At 36.1% G+C, this 16,997-nt stretch overlaps 1 protein-coding gene across 9 annotated transcripts in view; it reads right to left on the bottom strand.

The window, feature by feature from the left end:
• Nucleotides 1–345: 345 nt before the first annotated feature.
• The window catches only part of PMS1 (PMS1 homolog 1, mismatch repair system component), a 43,675-nt gene continuing 27,023 nt past the window's right edge, over nucleotides 346–16,997 (bottom strand). For 5 of the 9 annotated variants that reach the window (XM_042455529.1, XM_042455521.1, XM_042455540.1 and 2 more), the window contains 8 exons: nucleotides 16,587–16,703; nucleotides 14,744–14,866; nucleotides 13,754–13,897; nucleotides 12,575–13,482; nucleotides 11,200–11,658; nucleotides 9,450–9,580; nucleotides 4,798–4,958; nucleotides 346–1,335 (listed from right to left, as the gene is read on the bottom strand). In XM_042455529.1, coding sequence (XP_042311463.1) covers nucleotides 1,177–1,335; nucleotides 4,798–4,958; nucleotides 9,450–9,580; nucleotides 11,200–11,658; nucleotides 12,575–13,482; nucleotides 13,754–13,897; nucleotides 14,744–14,866; nucleotides 16,587–16,703 — 2,202 coding nt within the window. In that variant the 3' untranslated portion in view covers nucleotides 346–1,176. Of the gene's footprint in view, nucleotides 1,336–4,797; nucleotides 4,959–9,449; nucleotides 9,581–11,199; nucleotides 11,659–12,574; nucleotides 13,483–13,753; nucleotides 13,898–14,743; nucleotides 14,867–16,586; nucleotides 16,704–16,997 lie in introns of those variants that run through there. The other 4 variants (XM_042455567.1, XR_006102556.1, XM_042455579.1 and 1 more) reach the window with 4 other exon arrangements.

The following is a 16,997-nucleotide window of genomic DNA, read 5'->3' as shown; positions in this document are numbered from 1 at the left end:
GAGAAGAGGTGGGCACAGTTCCATCATGCCTTGGGTTAGGAGCAGATGAAAGGCCCTCCTTCCATCTCAGCTGCCATTGCCCTGGCCTTGGAGGGAGAAAAGAACAGTATCTGCTGGACTAAATCCCTTCGTCCACTGCCCTTCCCCTTGTGTGTTGTCTCTTGTTTAGATGCTAAACCTGAGGGCAGGGAACTGTCAAATTAGCAATTTTTAAGCTGCTCTGAGAATTTTTGTGGCTGAAGAGCAGAGTATAAATACTATAAAAAATAAATACAGAAGCAGATAAACCTCAATAACCAGAAGTCCTCTAAACTATGTCACTGATGAAGCCATTCATAGTGAAAATAACCTTCAAAATCTGCTTTATTTCTGGTCTCATACATTCCTTTATTAGCAACGATTCACAAGCAGAAAATAATTCATTATGTAAGGACTACAATATGTGTAGCCTTTTATCATAGCTACATACTAATAGAATACTCTATTTACAAACAAGATGGCCACCTCATTCTAATACAAATAAATTGTTACATACTACATAGCTCACTATCCTCTTTTGAAATATGACTGGGTTCTCTTAGTGTTCTGTTATGCTAAAGCATAATTTAATTATATAATTAAATTTATAAGACCCTACACTCATAGAAAGATGCATTTGGTTTCATAGAAAGATGCATTTGGTTTTAAGTGTACAAGTGTACACAATCCATATTGTCTACAGTGCCAACAACATAATGTCAAGAAGCTGCTTCTGCACATATATCTCTTTGTGGAATCTGAACAATGAAAAACTTTGAGGAAAATAATGTCATTACAAACAGCCTTGACCGAAGTGATGTTTTTCTCTCCAATTTTACTCTATTATTAATTCTACTGTTGCTATTAAATGACACATTCCATCTTCTTTGCTTTCTTTTTAAAATATAGGAATGGTTTTGCATGATATACTTTGCTCCATGAACTTTGTTCAGTTTTATTATTATTTTATTATTATTATTTATTATTATTATCAGTTTTAAATATTTGCATTTTTTTATAAAGAGGAATTATTTCAAAATACAGTACAAAACAGGTACATGACTTTAGTATTCATGTTCTTATAAAAGAGTGAAATGTTATATTGTAACTTGCATAAAACTGTGAAATAAGATTTCAAATGAAATATTTCTTTGCTAGTTACTCTGGAATATCTGTTAAATAATGAATAAGTGGACGGCCATGAACACAGCTTTTCTCTTGATTTCCAAGTAGCTTCTTCATTCTATATACAATGTCCTGCACATCTTCCTTTGATAAATATAACGGTAACTGTCTGGAGAGTCGCACAGCTTCTCCCTGTGGAAGCAAAAATATTTTACAACCTGAGAATGTATACCAAACATGTAGGATGGGGAATAGTCAAAAGAGCATTTTTTACTAATATATTTTCTGTAAACAGTTATGTTCTTATTCTTTCAGCTAAATGTCTGGATCAGATTAAAAACAAAATGTCATCTGGGTAAAGCAAGAACTTCAGCAAACACAGTGTGGAACATTTCCCCAGTAACCGTACAAGTAAATTCACAGGGCAGAGACCATTCCGTTTGGGATGAAATTTTTAACAGGTCTTACTCCAAAACAACTTGGTACAGGATTGTAGCTCCCAAATCTAAATGTATGACTAGCATAGTCTTTATACCTATGTGGGAAAAGACTGTCAAAAGATTAAGACATGAAATTGGAACAGATCACGTTAAGATACATGTCTGTTACAGGATTCTTCTTGGATGCTACTGTGGAAAGGGAGACATTGGGTTGGAATCTGACAGCCATATAGAGAATGGCTGAAATTAAAACAGGCATGTGATAATGCTGGCAATGATTATGGGAACAGTAATTCAACATATGTGAAAGGCAAAGAGGTTGGGAAAAGCTGCTTTAGAGCTTGGTGCAAATTAGACAAAATGCAAATTACTTTTTAAAAACTGTATGGCAGGTTTTCTAATCTGGTTCAGGACCCTAGCATAGGTAAGGGAACTTCAGTCTTCTTCCCCATTACAGTCCAGCTGTATCAGCTGTTACTGGCATCAATAGAAATGTTTCTTCCAATACAAATAATAGTAGTACAGGGGATCTGATTTGGACTGAGATCTCAAAAGGGGTGATAAAGCTCCTCACGATTTCTCTTTACTGTAAAAAAAGGCATTCACACATTTCTAAAGATATCTATCTATCTATCTATCTATCTATCTATCTAGCCACCTTTCTCCCTGATAGATAAAATTGCTACTTGCGTTAACAACATGTCATCTACTTTGGTTCTAATGTGGAATATAACTCAGTCAGGTGTATTATTTTTAGCAGTGGTGTCAGGTTTTTGCCCTATTCTGTTTTTTTCTGCAACTATGTGCATATTAAACATACTTTGTTAAGTACTTAATATGACATCCTTTCACCAAGAAGTGGCAAAGAGTGTCTGCAGGAAAACCTTATACAGATCAATGGATGGATGGTGCAGTGTTGTACTACAACTCTGAAGACCAGGGTTCATATCCCCACTTGGCCATGAAAAATACTAGGTGACCCTGGACAAGTCACACTCTTTCAGCCTCAGAGGATGGCAATGGCAAATCCTTTCTAGGGTTGCCATAATTCTCTACTTAAAACCAGGACAAAATGTAGGACAAAATTTAGACCAAAATATAGGACAATTGTAGGATAAAAGTTAGCCCAAAACATAGGACATTTAAGGTCCTCCATTTTTCTTAAATGTCCTACATTTTGGGCTAAATTTCATCCTACAATCGTCCTATATTTTGGTCTAAATTTTGTCCTACATTTTGTCCCAGTTTTTAGTAGAGAATTATGGCAACCCTACTTCTGAAGAATCTTGCCAAGAAAACTCTGTGATAGGGTTGCCTTAGGTTCACCATAAATCAGAAACAACTTGAAGGCACACAACAAGAGCAAATAGCTGGGGCATGCTTTTTCTACTGGCAAGGAGAGAACACAGGTGGGAAGTTTGGTGGAAAATAGGTAGGAGGCTCTAGATACAGAATATCTAAAGAAAGGAAAAGGCAGTAGCACAATCAGAGAAAGCTAAAATAAATCCTGAGGAGAGAAAAGGATTTGTAAAATTTTGAGGAACAGAGGCAAACATGCAGAGGATATAGCTAGACTGAGGATTAAGCAGGAAGGAAAAGCAATAGTGAGGATGGAGAAAGAGCGGAGTAGAGAGCACCTGTAAGTTCTGAGTACATGATAGAAGGAAAGGACCAGAAAAGCAATGTAGCTGGTGAAAAACCTTATGTAGAAAGAGCTTTTGGCTGAAATAGTACACCAATAGCTCAGAGGCTAGGAAAAGATGGACCTGCACACTTATAAGTCTTGGTGTTGCTCAGAGTTAATTTATTCCAATTTTTTTTACTAGTTATCCACTATAAATACAAGTAATCCAATTGTGTTTTATTACTGTCTCAGACCCCCCAAAATGTACTTTTGAAAATGGAATAAAAGTCCTGAAGAATGTCAAAAATGTTTACTGTCAAGCAAAAGAACTGGCAAAACCACCTGAGTTCTTTGCCTAAGAAAACCTTATGAAATTCATCAGCTGCCATAAATCAACAGTGATTTGAAGGCACACACACACACACTTATTTAAATAGTGGGAGAGGGGGGAATGAAGGAAAGCATAGGAACCATTTATGTGATGGTGCTAACTATGCCATTTAATAACAAAATGTAAGTGGGGAAAAGGCCAGTAAATCTGTTACTCAGGAAGGACCAATTTGGGTCTTGTCTCAGGTCTGTCTACTGCTGAAGAGCCCCAGCCTGGCCTCCACCCATCATGCTCTGGCTGCAAAGTGAATACGTAAATGATTTAATGAATGCTGTTTGCGCATATTTGGGCTGTGATTGTATCCTCTAGTGTTTTTTGTCAGCTGATGCTTTTTATTTATTCCCCTTTGTTGTTCTCACTTTCTTAACGCTTCCTCAGAACTGCTTTGCAAAAAACTCCTCAGAATCTTAAAGAAACAAACAACTCTTGAAAAAAGCCAGCTATTGACAGCCCCAGCACATTGTAATGGTTTGAGCACTGGACTATGACTGTGGGGATCAGGGTTTGATTCCCCCCTTGGCCATAAAAACCCACTGGGTGGCCTTAGGTGAGTCATACACTATCAGCTCCAGAAAAAATGTGATACTTTCATCTTAGGGTTGTCATAAATCAGAAATGACTTGAAGGCACACAACAACAACAACAACAGCAAAAACAACAGCAACAAAAGGTCAAAAGATTCCAGAAATCCTTCAGGGAGCTCTACTTTATATGACTACATAAAGTTCACATGTGTCTTTTTATACAATTTTATCAATATTCATTCAGTTGAGAAACTGTGGCACATAAGAGCTCCAACTTGGATTAAGGATGATTCCGGTACTTGGGAATTAATACATATAGACAGAATCTCACAATTATCTGAACAAGGGGAGGCATGAATGCAGATCCTGTGTAACACATGAATATTCCTTGCAAATACCCATTTCTTGAACCTACAGACATTTTAAAACAAGGACTTTTATTTTGTATGTTTTCTGCCTTAGACACAAGCATCTCACACCAATACTAGATATCAGTGGAAGTAATGACATTACTGAATTTACTTATTCTTCTGGTAATCCTACAGCGCTCAGGAAGCAATAGTTTATATATAAACATCAAGGTGCTAAGAATGTGGGCTTTTTAAAAAATATAGCTACATTAAAGCAGCATGCCTAAGAAGTGCTTGTGACATAGGTAACATTGGTTTTTCTTACCTCCAGGTAATTTACCACTTTAAGAGGCCGACACTCATATATTTCTTTTGCCTCTTTATTTATCACAGCATTGAGAATTTCTTTCAGATCTGATATACCATAGTATGGCAGACAGTTAGCCATTCCTACTATTTCCAGCTGATTTTCTGTAGCTGCAGTACCTAATATAAACATAAAAGTAAACAAAACAGATTTGTATCTAGAATTAGCTAGTATGTTTTATATCCACTTTTGATTTATACTGTATTCCCAAATATGCACAATGCAGTTAACACTGCAATCCTAAATTCATTTTTTGTTGTAAAATTCATAAAGCAGCAGTTCATATTTAGTACTGGTAAACATTTATTTATTTGTTCCTCTGTAATGAAGAGTACAACCCACAGAATTCCATAATGTATATAAGAGACCACTATCCTTTCAGCTTAACTGTGCTTTGGTTTATTCAGATCCCAGTTTGCACTGTTTATCTCAATTTGCTTAACCCTGCTCCAGTTTGTAAAATGCTTTTTTGCTCTTTATCATAAACATTTTGTTATTTTACATCTCTGACTGAATGCATGAATAAAATGGTACACACCACCAACCTGGATTAGATGTTAGATTTTCAAAGCATGCAAATTAAACAAACAGCAAATTTATAACTGACTAAATGCTGGCTGTGTAACAATTCAATACTGACATACAAGAAGTTATAAAACAAATTACTACAGCTTCATTTATTTTGTACCACCTTCATACAAGTGTTACCAAGTGTTGCACAGCAAATCAAAATAAAAGAATACATTATAAAAACACTACAATATTTAGAAACAGTGTTAGGGTAAATAATTTTCCAGAAATTGACTTTAATCTCTCTCTCTTAGATTCTCAATGGGATTGAATGTGGATTTCTACACACAAACACACACACTGTATGTTTTATTCAAAACATTTAAATTGTTCTATACTGGTTGCTTTACTATCTATAGCTCATCCTGATATTGTCTAATATCGGGTCGGATTTAATTATTTTAATAAATGAATCATCTGTATCTGTTGAAATAACATACTTGAACCAATTCACCATGGGCACTTCTATCCTGTCAAGCTAGTCCACATTAAACAGCTCTTGCTGCTATGTTGCCAAGGATGTGGTCTCTTCCAGCTCTATGATTCTATGTAAGTGCACATGTGGCTGGATTGCTCAAATGAACCTTCTCTTTAGAAAAAATGTTATTAGCACTATGGCGCTAACCAATACTGTCCTATGGGGCTGTTTTATTGTTAATATCTGTCAGAACCAATAAGTTATTGCACAAGGATTTGATCACAGGGTATGTGAAAATTGTTCTATGGGGGAAAATCACTGGTGGAATTTGTGTGAGGAATTGGTTAAACAGGATCTGGACAATCATGTTCTTGGAACCCCTGTTATATAAACTCTGAATGGCTAAAGGACTTGATGAGAGAGACAAATGTTCAGGTGTCTGGCATCCTTCTATTTTATGCATGAACAAGGATTCTTCACCATATGTCCAACTCCAGAAGCACATTAAATACTACAAAAATGCTTTTTGAGCAGTTTAATATAATTGCTTTTAGATAGAAGGAATGTTTTGTGTCCTTCATCTGCTCTACAATGATTCTTGCTATTATTACAATCAGGATAAGACCTCAGTGTATTTAGACTTGTGAGCTAATTGTTAGTGTCTCCTGGTTCTTTTCCTTTGCACATTTGTTTATTTTTGTTTTTCCCATTTTTTAAAAAAATTACTCAGAGACATTATCTTCCAGACTGAGCTTATGCAGTACTTGAAGACTATGATCTCAGGCCTTATCCTACCTTCTGAAATGACGTCCCAAAGCTGGTTCTACTGTTCTAAAAGCTAAACGTGCTTTCACATGACACAAGAAGTCAGATTTCTATGAGAACTCATGGCTTGTCATGAACAATGAGCATGTTGATGGCTGCAATGGCAAAAGCTAAACCAACCATAGAGCTTTGCTTTGTTTTATCAGTAAATCAGAAGGCAACCATAAACCCTGGAATCCTTCTCTGACTTCTTGGGAAGGAACAAACCAGAGAAGGAAAGCTGCCTGCTGCCAAACAGGATAAAAACAACAACCTTGGAGCAAAGTATGTTTAGCCCTCTTGCTGCAAGTTGGAGTAGTTAAGTAGTGAGCACCAATATGCTGTTTGTTTATGACAAGCCACGTTCCTGGGTTACCCTGTCATGTAAATACATCGTATATACATTGTAAATATCTCAGTATTTTATACAGTTTTAAATTTATGCACTTTTAAATTGGTAGATGATACTCTTGAATTAGTTTGTCTTTCATAATAATATATAAAATAATGTAATTTAATCTCTCCCCACCCCGAATAGATAATGGCTGATAAATTGTGGTATATACAAATGCATTGAAATGCCTTTTCTCCTTGCATATAGATTTTTGCACCAAATTAGATTAGAGGTGTTAGCTCAATTAAGAACTAGCCAGTTAAAAAATAGTGTTGGTCAGGAATCATAACCCCAAGGCCAAGGGATAAAATTTGGGGATGTTAAGAAAACATATTTTTTTTCATTGAATGGAAACTTTTTCTCCTGCAGTAATATTATATGTAATTGGATCCTATTGTAAAATGTGCTGACTAGAGGCTTTATTTATAAACTGAGCATAAATCCAGCCTGTACTGAGCATTAGTGAAGTTATACATGGTTAAGAAAATACTTTCTTATTGTAGTGAATTCATTTTTCATCAAGATAGTTTTCCAAGGTTGTTGTTGTTGTTTGAGACCTATCCTTTAAGATTCCCATATGCTGCAGCAGATCTGTCATCACTCTACATATGGAGCATGGGGCAGTAACACATGAAGCTATAGCATTTCTGAGAACTCACAGCAAATCTTTGCTAGGACCTAGTGAATTACCATCTAGGCATCATATTCCAATTAAAATTAACCTCCTGCAATGCTCTATCAACATAAATGTTTAATAGAATCATGCCACTGAAACACCAGTTTCCACTTTAGACATTATGACTGTTAAACATATCTAGCTAATCTAAGGGACATGTAACAGATGCCTGAAGCATACCTGGCCTGGAGATGGAAAATCTGCAAGTCTGGCTCCAGAAAGTCAGGCCTATACTCCACCCTCTAATACCACACTAGAGTATTTCAGCAGCCAATCAAACAAGAAACAAAACCATACTGCTGGAAACTGATTATTATTGTAAAGCAGTGCTACTGAAAGTGGGGCTCCCTGCACCAATGCCAGTCCCAGAGCCACATAAAACAAAGCAACTATTTTTGGCAATGGGCACAAATATGGTGCCACTCTCCGGCACACTGGGAAAAATGAGTGCCAGTGCCTCACAGATGATAACCTGAGAAGTTCTCTTCCTGGCTAGTGCAGCTAGTAGTTCTACTTATTACTGATAAATCTGAGACACCACGATAGAGCAATTCTTAGTGGCCATGATATAAATCCAGGACAACAAATTTCATAGGTTAAGGACACTGTTGAACAATCTAGCATTCTAATATTTTAGTGTTTAATACACTGAAGACAAACTGTAGCTCATTTATGCATTTTTATTCTTTTTTATAACATTATTTCCCAATGGACACCCAAACAGTTCCTAAATCTAGCATCCTGTTTATGTCTATGGCTTTAAAATGCCAGTAAATCCACTTTGCAGCACAGCTGAGCCTCTTTTCTTTTTTGGCATCTCTCTCATGTGTTCTAACCATTCCAACTTAATCTTGTCTATGCAAATTTGAAATACTGTTGCAATACAAGACACTGTCTGATTCTATACAATGTCCTGGTTTTATTTCAGTTGCAAAACTGCCATAGATAAAATGAAACTATAAATAACTTCACTGTATGCACCCTATGACATCAGTAAGGGAAATTCATTTTCTAATTACCTGGAATGCTCAGCATAATATATTTGGATATATAGGACAGCAGAAAATAAGACAACTAAAACTATATGCATGCTAAAGCGCCTAAAAAGAAATTTGACTAGAAGTAAGCATGACAGTAAGGACAGTAAGTATATAAATGAGCCATTTTATCTACGTGTGCTTATTTCTAATAAATAAGAGTCCTATATGCAAGAAACTAATTACACAGCATATAGGACTCTTATTTATTAGATACAAGGAAAACATATCTGTACCACTGGAAATATAACATACTTCTGAAACATTTAAATATGTACATGAATTATCTGCTAAGCTTGGGTGAACCACAAACATCCTGCAGACTGTGTAAGATACCTTCTTATCTTCCCCTGCTTAACCCTCACAGCTGAAGAGATTAATTTAAAAACAGGGTAGCAATTATTTCCCCAAAACTATCAAGCTGAAAGCATTGTAAGACCATCATCATTACTATTTTACTCAATCACAAAAATAATGAATTTTCCCACATAAGAACTACAAACATGATCAATTTCCTGTTATAATAAAGGGGATCCAGAGGCTGGATGGCCATCTGTCGGGGATGCTTTGATTGTGATTTCCTGCATGGCAGGGGGTTGAACTGGATGGCCCTTGTGATCTCTTCCAACTCTACGATTCTATGATTCTATGAAAACGTAAATAACTGAAGATTTAGGGTCAAAACCAAAATATGTAGTTATGCAATCATACCTGGTATTATCTTTATCTTAAATCCATTTGCTGTAAGTCTTGAATCCAACAAATAGGATGAGCCATCAAATTGTACACTTTCCTTGGGCATGTTGCAAAGAACGTCCATATATTTAGACCCACTAGGAAGACTGGAAATTAATTTTAGATTTAGTTATATAAATGCTTCTAGTTGTTTTGTAAATCAATGAGTGTACAAAAGCTTCTGCTACACACAAAATATGCCTGCTGTCTGGACGGCCATCTCTCCAGTTACTAGAAAAGTTCTATAAAAAGAGCTACAAATGGATGGAACTCTTCTTCTCTCCAGCCATCTTTAGTCCTGAGGTCATTGCAATTGCTGTCCACTCATCATCGTTGCACCTGGAGGCTCAGTTTTTCTAGTCTGAGACTCAAGAGCAAATAAATACTAAGTGCTCAGTTCTTTGTGGCATCTACTATTTTCTTCCTGGTCCTTCCTCTCCCAAATTGAGAAAAGTACAGTTGTTGCCATAGAAAGCAAGCAACTGGGTTTTGACTACCATGTTCCTTCAATGGATTCAAACGTAACTGGAGATGAGGAGAAGATAAAAATTCTGTCTTGCTACAGCGGGCCCTTGGTATCTGCTGGGATTTGGACTCAGAACCCACCATGGATACCAGAATCTGTGGATGCCCAAGTCTCATTAAATACAGTGGAATGGTAAAATAGTGTCCCTTACATAAAATGGCAAAATCAAGGTTTGTTTTTGAGATTTATTTTTTAAAAAATATTTTCAAGCTATGGATGGTTAAAAGCGTGGAAATGGAGGGCCAAACGTATAAGGCATAGTGCCAGTTCTTAGTGTAACAAAACATAGGCCAACATGCAAAATGGAAATTTCTAAATGTGAAGTTATTCACTGATTTTGTTACACAACCCTTACACTGAATAACAAACTTGTGCAACTGAGTACACACCCAAATGTACAACTGAATTCACCACTAAATGAGTATGTGCTTGTGCATTTATGAAAATAGTGGCAATAGATGCTTTAATCCACCTCCTCAACCTTTATCTAAATTCAGATATTCCACTTCAGTCAAAATGCCCAATGCTTTCTGTATAGAAATAAACATAGTCTTCATATTTTTTTCTCTCCTGATTCCACATATCACATTCTGTTTTTGATGCAGTGATTCTGGTCTTTATAAGTCCATACATTCCCATTACATCCAAAACTGGGAATTGTACTGCCTGACTGCCAACCAGTATTGAACCATGCATTAAGACTTTGGCTGATACAATGACATCAAATAACAGTTCCTAATTTCAGATGTAATGGAGTAAGTATGGTTTAAAGAGACCAGGGTCACAGTATAGAAATTGGCACATGGGTCTGATGATCATCCCTCACATAATAATCTATGATTTATAAAGTGCACAAAGAGTCCAGAAGCTGCGCCAAAGCTGCGCTCTAGTCCTTAGGACTGGATTGTGGCTTTGGCACGGCTTCCGGACTCTTAGTACACATGCATCATTGAAACAGCATGCCTCCAAAGTGACCCGAAGCAGCTTTATTTTGGCCTGTCTGTATGGGGCCAGTGGCACAAAATAATATTTTTAATGAATCTATTACAGCACTAGGTCTGGACATAGGATTTATTTCATGCATTCAAATGTACAAGTCACACATTTCTGAGTATTAAAAGATGATCAAATCAAAATATATGATTTATTTACTTAAGAGGATCTACTCAGGGAATTCATTTTATTTTCAGATAACTTTACCTGTCAGTTAATACGATTGGTTTGTCCAGCTTTTCTATAGGAAGTTTATGATTTTCAAGAAGTCTTTTAAACAGAAGGGCTTCTTCTATTCTATATGGATTCAGCATCATTATCTTTTTCTCAGAGGCAATTATCCATGCATCAGGAAAATTCAGAAGATGAATTAGGCAAGGTTCATCTTTATCATATTCATTTTGTTCAAACATATGCAGTTTCTGTTTGAATGAATCCATAGAGAAGGGCACTTTTACGATTTTTATTGCTTGACAATTATTCTGTTTCTTTTCCATCTGAGAATAAAAAAGTTTGTCAAGTTTTGGCTGATTAGACAAACAGTCTTTGAGTCTAGGTTTATGCATTTTCTCTTTTTCTGTTGTTGATCTCTTCGTGTTTTGGTCCACAGCTTTTCTGCTTTGCTTTCTGTATCGATCCAGGTCTCTAGCAGCTTTTTCTTCGTATCTTACACAGAAAAAAAGGGTTTGGGGATAGGGAACCGAAAGAAGGTAGAGCATATGAAACCTGGAAATGGTTCTGTCACAAAATGGTTGAATAAGTATACAGAACTTTTAATGAGAAACCACTGTTTGGTGGGAGCCACTGGTGGCTTTCCACTTGGAGAAAATCAAAATCCAGTAGAATTCTTTATCTCCAGCTCTGATGGGGAAGGAAACCTCCTGCAGCAAATTTTCAAGTGGTACTACTGGTAGACGATGGCTTTCATGTCAGGGTAGTGCTGAAACTATTCTCTGGGTTTTAACCCAAACCTTAAAGAGCTACCATATACACTTGTGTACAAGTCAACCTCATGTTCTTTTTTATGATACAGTATCTGGTTGGCTGTTCCCAGAAGCAAGTATTAACCATACTGACTAGGACTAAGCTGCAATAAACTCAGTGAGTCTTCCATTAAAATTGGCAAGATTGCATTTCAGCAAACTCACTGGCCCCACGCTGAGGAACATGGCCCTAAAATGTCTAAAGCCTTGCTCTTCTCTCCAGTTCTTTCATGCCTGGTGATGCAAAGCAACAGATTGACTAAAGGGTTGAGCCTATGGGACAGTTCATGAAAAAAAAGTAGGTAAGAGGAAAAACTTCTATTCTAGTGCTGCATCATGCTATCAGTGCCTGACCTGAAACAGGGCTCAGAAAGAGGTTGTGGACCAGTCATCTGTGTCTGAATTATTTGATGACACAATACTCAGCATTGTAAATCAGAAAATACTATATAATTAGCTATAAAATATCTATGCAACCTGTTTCAACCACTAAACCAAAAGCATTTTCCATCTTGGTTTTGGAATTAATAAAGGTACAATTTAATTTTGAACAGTATGACTCACATAGGATGGAAACCCTGTAAAGTCTACAAACTTACTTCTTTTTCTCTTGTTCATTCAGTGTCTTCCACATTTCATCCATTTTCAACATTAGCTGTTCTGTACTTGCGTTGGTATTTTCAGTCAACAATCTAGGCCGATGGTCTTGAGTAAAAAAGGCAAATGCTGTCATCGGTTTCTTTATTATCTGACTGCTAATTATATCATATGCTGTAATTTGCCCCACTTTATCATTTACCACATTGGTTTTTTTAATAGTTTGGCTGTTATTTTCCTCCTGAAGTTTTTGTTGGTCTTCATCATTTTTCTTCTGAGGTTGTACTCCTCCACCTTTAGGAATTAAAATCTGAATAGGCTCCAGGTTCTCTCCTCTGGAATTTTTGAATGCATTCCCCAGACTCCATTGATCAGCAGTGACTTCAGAAGATTCTTTTGGAATGATGACTCCATTTCTTTTTTCTGTTTCCAAGAAACTGTCATTGTTCAGATCATTCTCAATGCCATTTTCAAAATGAGTGTCCATTAAGGTATTGCTGTCTAGGCTAAATATTCCTTTAGATTTGTTCTGTTGGTCCTCACATGATAAATCATTTAGTGTGACATCCAGAAATCTATCATAACCAGCTATAATGCTGCCAGATGTATCTTTTTTGGTAGGAAAATACTGAGATAGATTATTACACAATGTTTGTTTATTCAAATGGAGCTCTGTATATTTTTCACTTTTACTATTTTCCCCATCACTCTTAGATGAAAGCAAAGACACACATGCTTGCTGATTCATATTTCTGCAAGATACAATTTCACTATCATACACTGTTTGTTCTGTTTCGTTAATGGAAGTATCTTCTAAAATATCTGTCTTACTAGTTTCACAAGAAAGAGCTCCTGTTACAGGTTCATACAGTGAAGTCAAGATATTTTCAACAGCAAGGCAGATAGATTCCTTTGAAGAAAATGAAGAAGCAGAAGTATTACAACAAATAAGAAATGTTTGTTATTGCAGCATAATTAAGTCAAGCTAAAACTCACAACAAATCAGTGTGATTCAACTCATTTTAAAACCCAGATCAGATTAAAGAAGCAATACAGTCAGGAACTATTACTTCAAAAGATCTACTGCACTGGAACATCACAGAAGTAAAATATATACTATTAATTTAAGTATTTGTAAACTTATGTCTACAGATATGTATCTATCTACATCTATACCGTACCTGATTATGCAGCAATACTTGTGTTTTATCTGGCGTTATATTGACATCCACAGCAGATGGAGGAATAGTAATGTTGATTAAGAAAATAGGATACAGACGATTAGAATCCGTGTGCAACTTCAGTTTATAGTATTGTTGAACCAGCTAAAAATATAATGACAAAGTTGAAAAGGTGCTTTAGACTAAAGTAAGTAACTATAATATAAAACTTCTAAGTAGGTATTTACTTAATTAGGAGTGGGAACTGTGTGGCTTTCAGTTGTTTTTAACTGCATTGCTCCATACTGGTTATGCTGGCTAAGGCTGGGGGTTGTTCCAATTCAACAACATCTGGAGAGCTAGACTATCTTCACCCTTGTTCTGCAGAAAGGCACAGCAAGGATTATGCTATTATATCCTGATGGGGAGAATACTTTTCCTAACAAGAAGATGCCAGCCTTCATTTTGATTCAAAGAGATGTTAAATTTTTTGTAGCAGAAGCTTATAAGTGATAAGGACAAGCACTACCCACCGTAGTATAACAGATTTTCCATTTACAATTATTCCCTTCTATTAAACACTACAAATGGATGTGACAGTCAAGAATGCTATGTTCTTTTGAAAACCCTTCACTTTGTGACCCAACATTGGTCAGTGCAGCTGTAAGCATACAAAACAGGCAACAAATGCATCAGTGAATTGCCCACTAGTAACCTTGTAGATTCAATTCGATTTTAAAATTATTTCATGAAGTTTCAATTTTATTACGAGAAGAAGAGAAAAATCACAGCAAGATTCAAAGTCATGTAACAAATTCCATGAACTAAAATGGGTTTTAGACTTGCGATCTCTTCTCAATTCTGCAGTGGAGACAAGAAGTGCCAATATCTGACTGGAGCTCAGCTATGCAAAGTTTAAAATCCTACTGGCAGCAGGGAACAGCTAATGCAGTTCTTTGTATCCTAGCCAATATTTTATAATCCCTTGAAAAATGGCTAAGAAGGCAGTACCTTGAGAATTTCTTTTTGATACACTGGCCGATTGTTTACAAAAATGAAGCTTTTTTCTGAACTTGGATAACTTGTTAAACAACCATCTGAATCAGGCTTTGGAAGGAAGCCACTGAGAAGAACCTGAAATTATAATTAATGAAAAAGATTTAAAAACTAGCATGGAAGCATTTATTTTCATGACATTTCAATGAAAATTCAGATTAGAAAGCAGAAATGTCTGAAGAGGTTAATTATAATTAACATACTTCTACACCACCTATCCTGAAATAAAATAAAATGAGCATATAGATTGTCAATCAGTGTGATAAACCACTGGGTAGGAATGTAGAAAATCAAAGTTCACTTATCATTTAGTATTGAAGGGGTGCTTCTAGAGAAGGCTTTTATTATCTAGTCGCACTTCCACAATAACTAAGTTTTACAGTGGATCCAGATGAAGTCCTCATCCACTTGTAACTCTTCCAGCTCCCCACATCTTTTTCTCCCCAACCACAATATCATTAGGAAAGAGGAGACGACAAAACTGCACCAATGCCTTTTGGGTGATACTATAGTGCAATAAGTCACCTGTTTGAAAGCAGCCAGAGTCATTCCTGGCCACTATCTCTCATCCAAACCTAACTTAATGGGTGATTATCAGATTTAAACATTGCTCTAAGGTCTTTAAAGCAAGAACATGATAAATGTGTAACAAACAAAATACATACCAACACCACTTCAAATGGTAATAATGGGGAAAATCAGCAAAAACAAAAACTCAACACAGCACAAATATTTTAGCCTTATGATTTTGTTTCAGGGAACACTGTAAGGCATATTTTTAGGTACTAGTGAATGGCAACCAAGAGTGAAAGTCAAGTGATTTTAAAAGTAGCTTACAATCAATTAGCTCTCCTCCAGAGAACTACACTAACAACTAGAAGGAAATAAACACTTTTTCTTATTTCCGTTGTCAGCATATGCCACAATTCAGAATAGCCTTCTTCAGCCTGAAACTCTCTACCTATGTTGAACAAAAGCTTTCATCATCTCCAGCCATCCCTACCCACTGCCAAAAGAAAATTGAGTCAAGGGGTCTCAGTAGGGAAAGTGGCCTTTGTGACCACTCCACCATTACTTCACTTCCCTTTGAAGACAAGATCACAACTACTCTGCAAAGGCTGCTTGGAAACAATCAATATTGTTTCCTAAATTGAGGGTATGGGTATCAGAATTCATCTGAAATGACTGGCACAGAGCCCACACATCTCTTTTAAACACTACATCAAAGGAAATAACAAAAAAATCTTGAAGAATACATAGTATGTCTATCACAATCCAGTTAGCATCTAAAGAACAGTTTATGTGCAGCAATTAAGCATTTTCACAAGTTTTTCTTTGATTAAATACCCATATATCAGTCTTACATACAATTACTTAAAGGCAGCCTTTTTGATATCAAAGGAACTTATTGCCAAAAAAAGTGTTTAGGAATTTAGCCTAGAAGTAATAAATGACACCTTCCCCTATCACATGATTACTGTAGAAATATACTATGTGAAACGGTAGGATATGAGTAAACTCTGTTGTGAATTCTATGATATATTCATTTATGGTTGCAGGAAGTTTAAATGATTGTACACTAGATCTAAATAATAGTATTATTTTCTGCATTTTCAATGTGTTTTTAGTCAGTGAAATAAACTGCATGTAGCAAAAAAGAAAATTTTATGTAACAGCAATCTCAGCAGAGATATGGCCTCAATTTTATATTTGTGTTTTTAAAATTTCAGAATGCAGAAATTTGTTGTAGCACTGAAATAATGAATGGCAAGGAACATATATATGATTAGAAACTTACCTCAGAATCTTCACAATGGTGTTGAAAAGATACCATGCTGTCCATAACAGCAGCTCCCACTACTGCCATGAAAGCCATTTTGTGATTCAATACCCTGGTCTTTTGCCATATTACTGCCTGAAACAATATGTCACAGTGTCATATTTTTTGACATTAAATTTAGTTCCATATGATATGCCCACAAATATTTCTATCTAAGAGCACACTTGTTCAATGTTTTTAACATTCTGTTCCTGGACACCACATGCATTTATTGCTTTCTTGTGATCAAATACCCAGTACAGCATACAGTGGTCCATATCTATCATTCTTCTTTTCTTTTGTATACACTGAATTAAGCTGAAGCAACTGGCTTACCCCTCAGAATGAATAGGTACAACCTGCTTATTTGTCTGCCCTGCAGATCAAGGG

The sequence above is a fragment of the Sceloporus undulatus genome, chromosome 1, assembly GCF_019175285.1.
Source record: "Sceloporus undulatus isolate JIND9_A2432 ecotype Alabama chromosome 1, SceUnd_v1.1, whole genome shotgun sequence".
Lineage (NCBI taxonomy): Eukaryota > Metazoa > Chordata > Lepidosauria > Squamata > Phrynosomatidae > Sceloporus > Sceloporus undulatus.
Note: the sequence above shows the minus strand (reverse complement) of the source record. Positions and strands in the feature narration are given on the sequence as shown.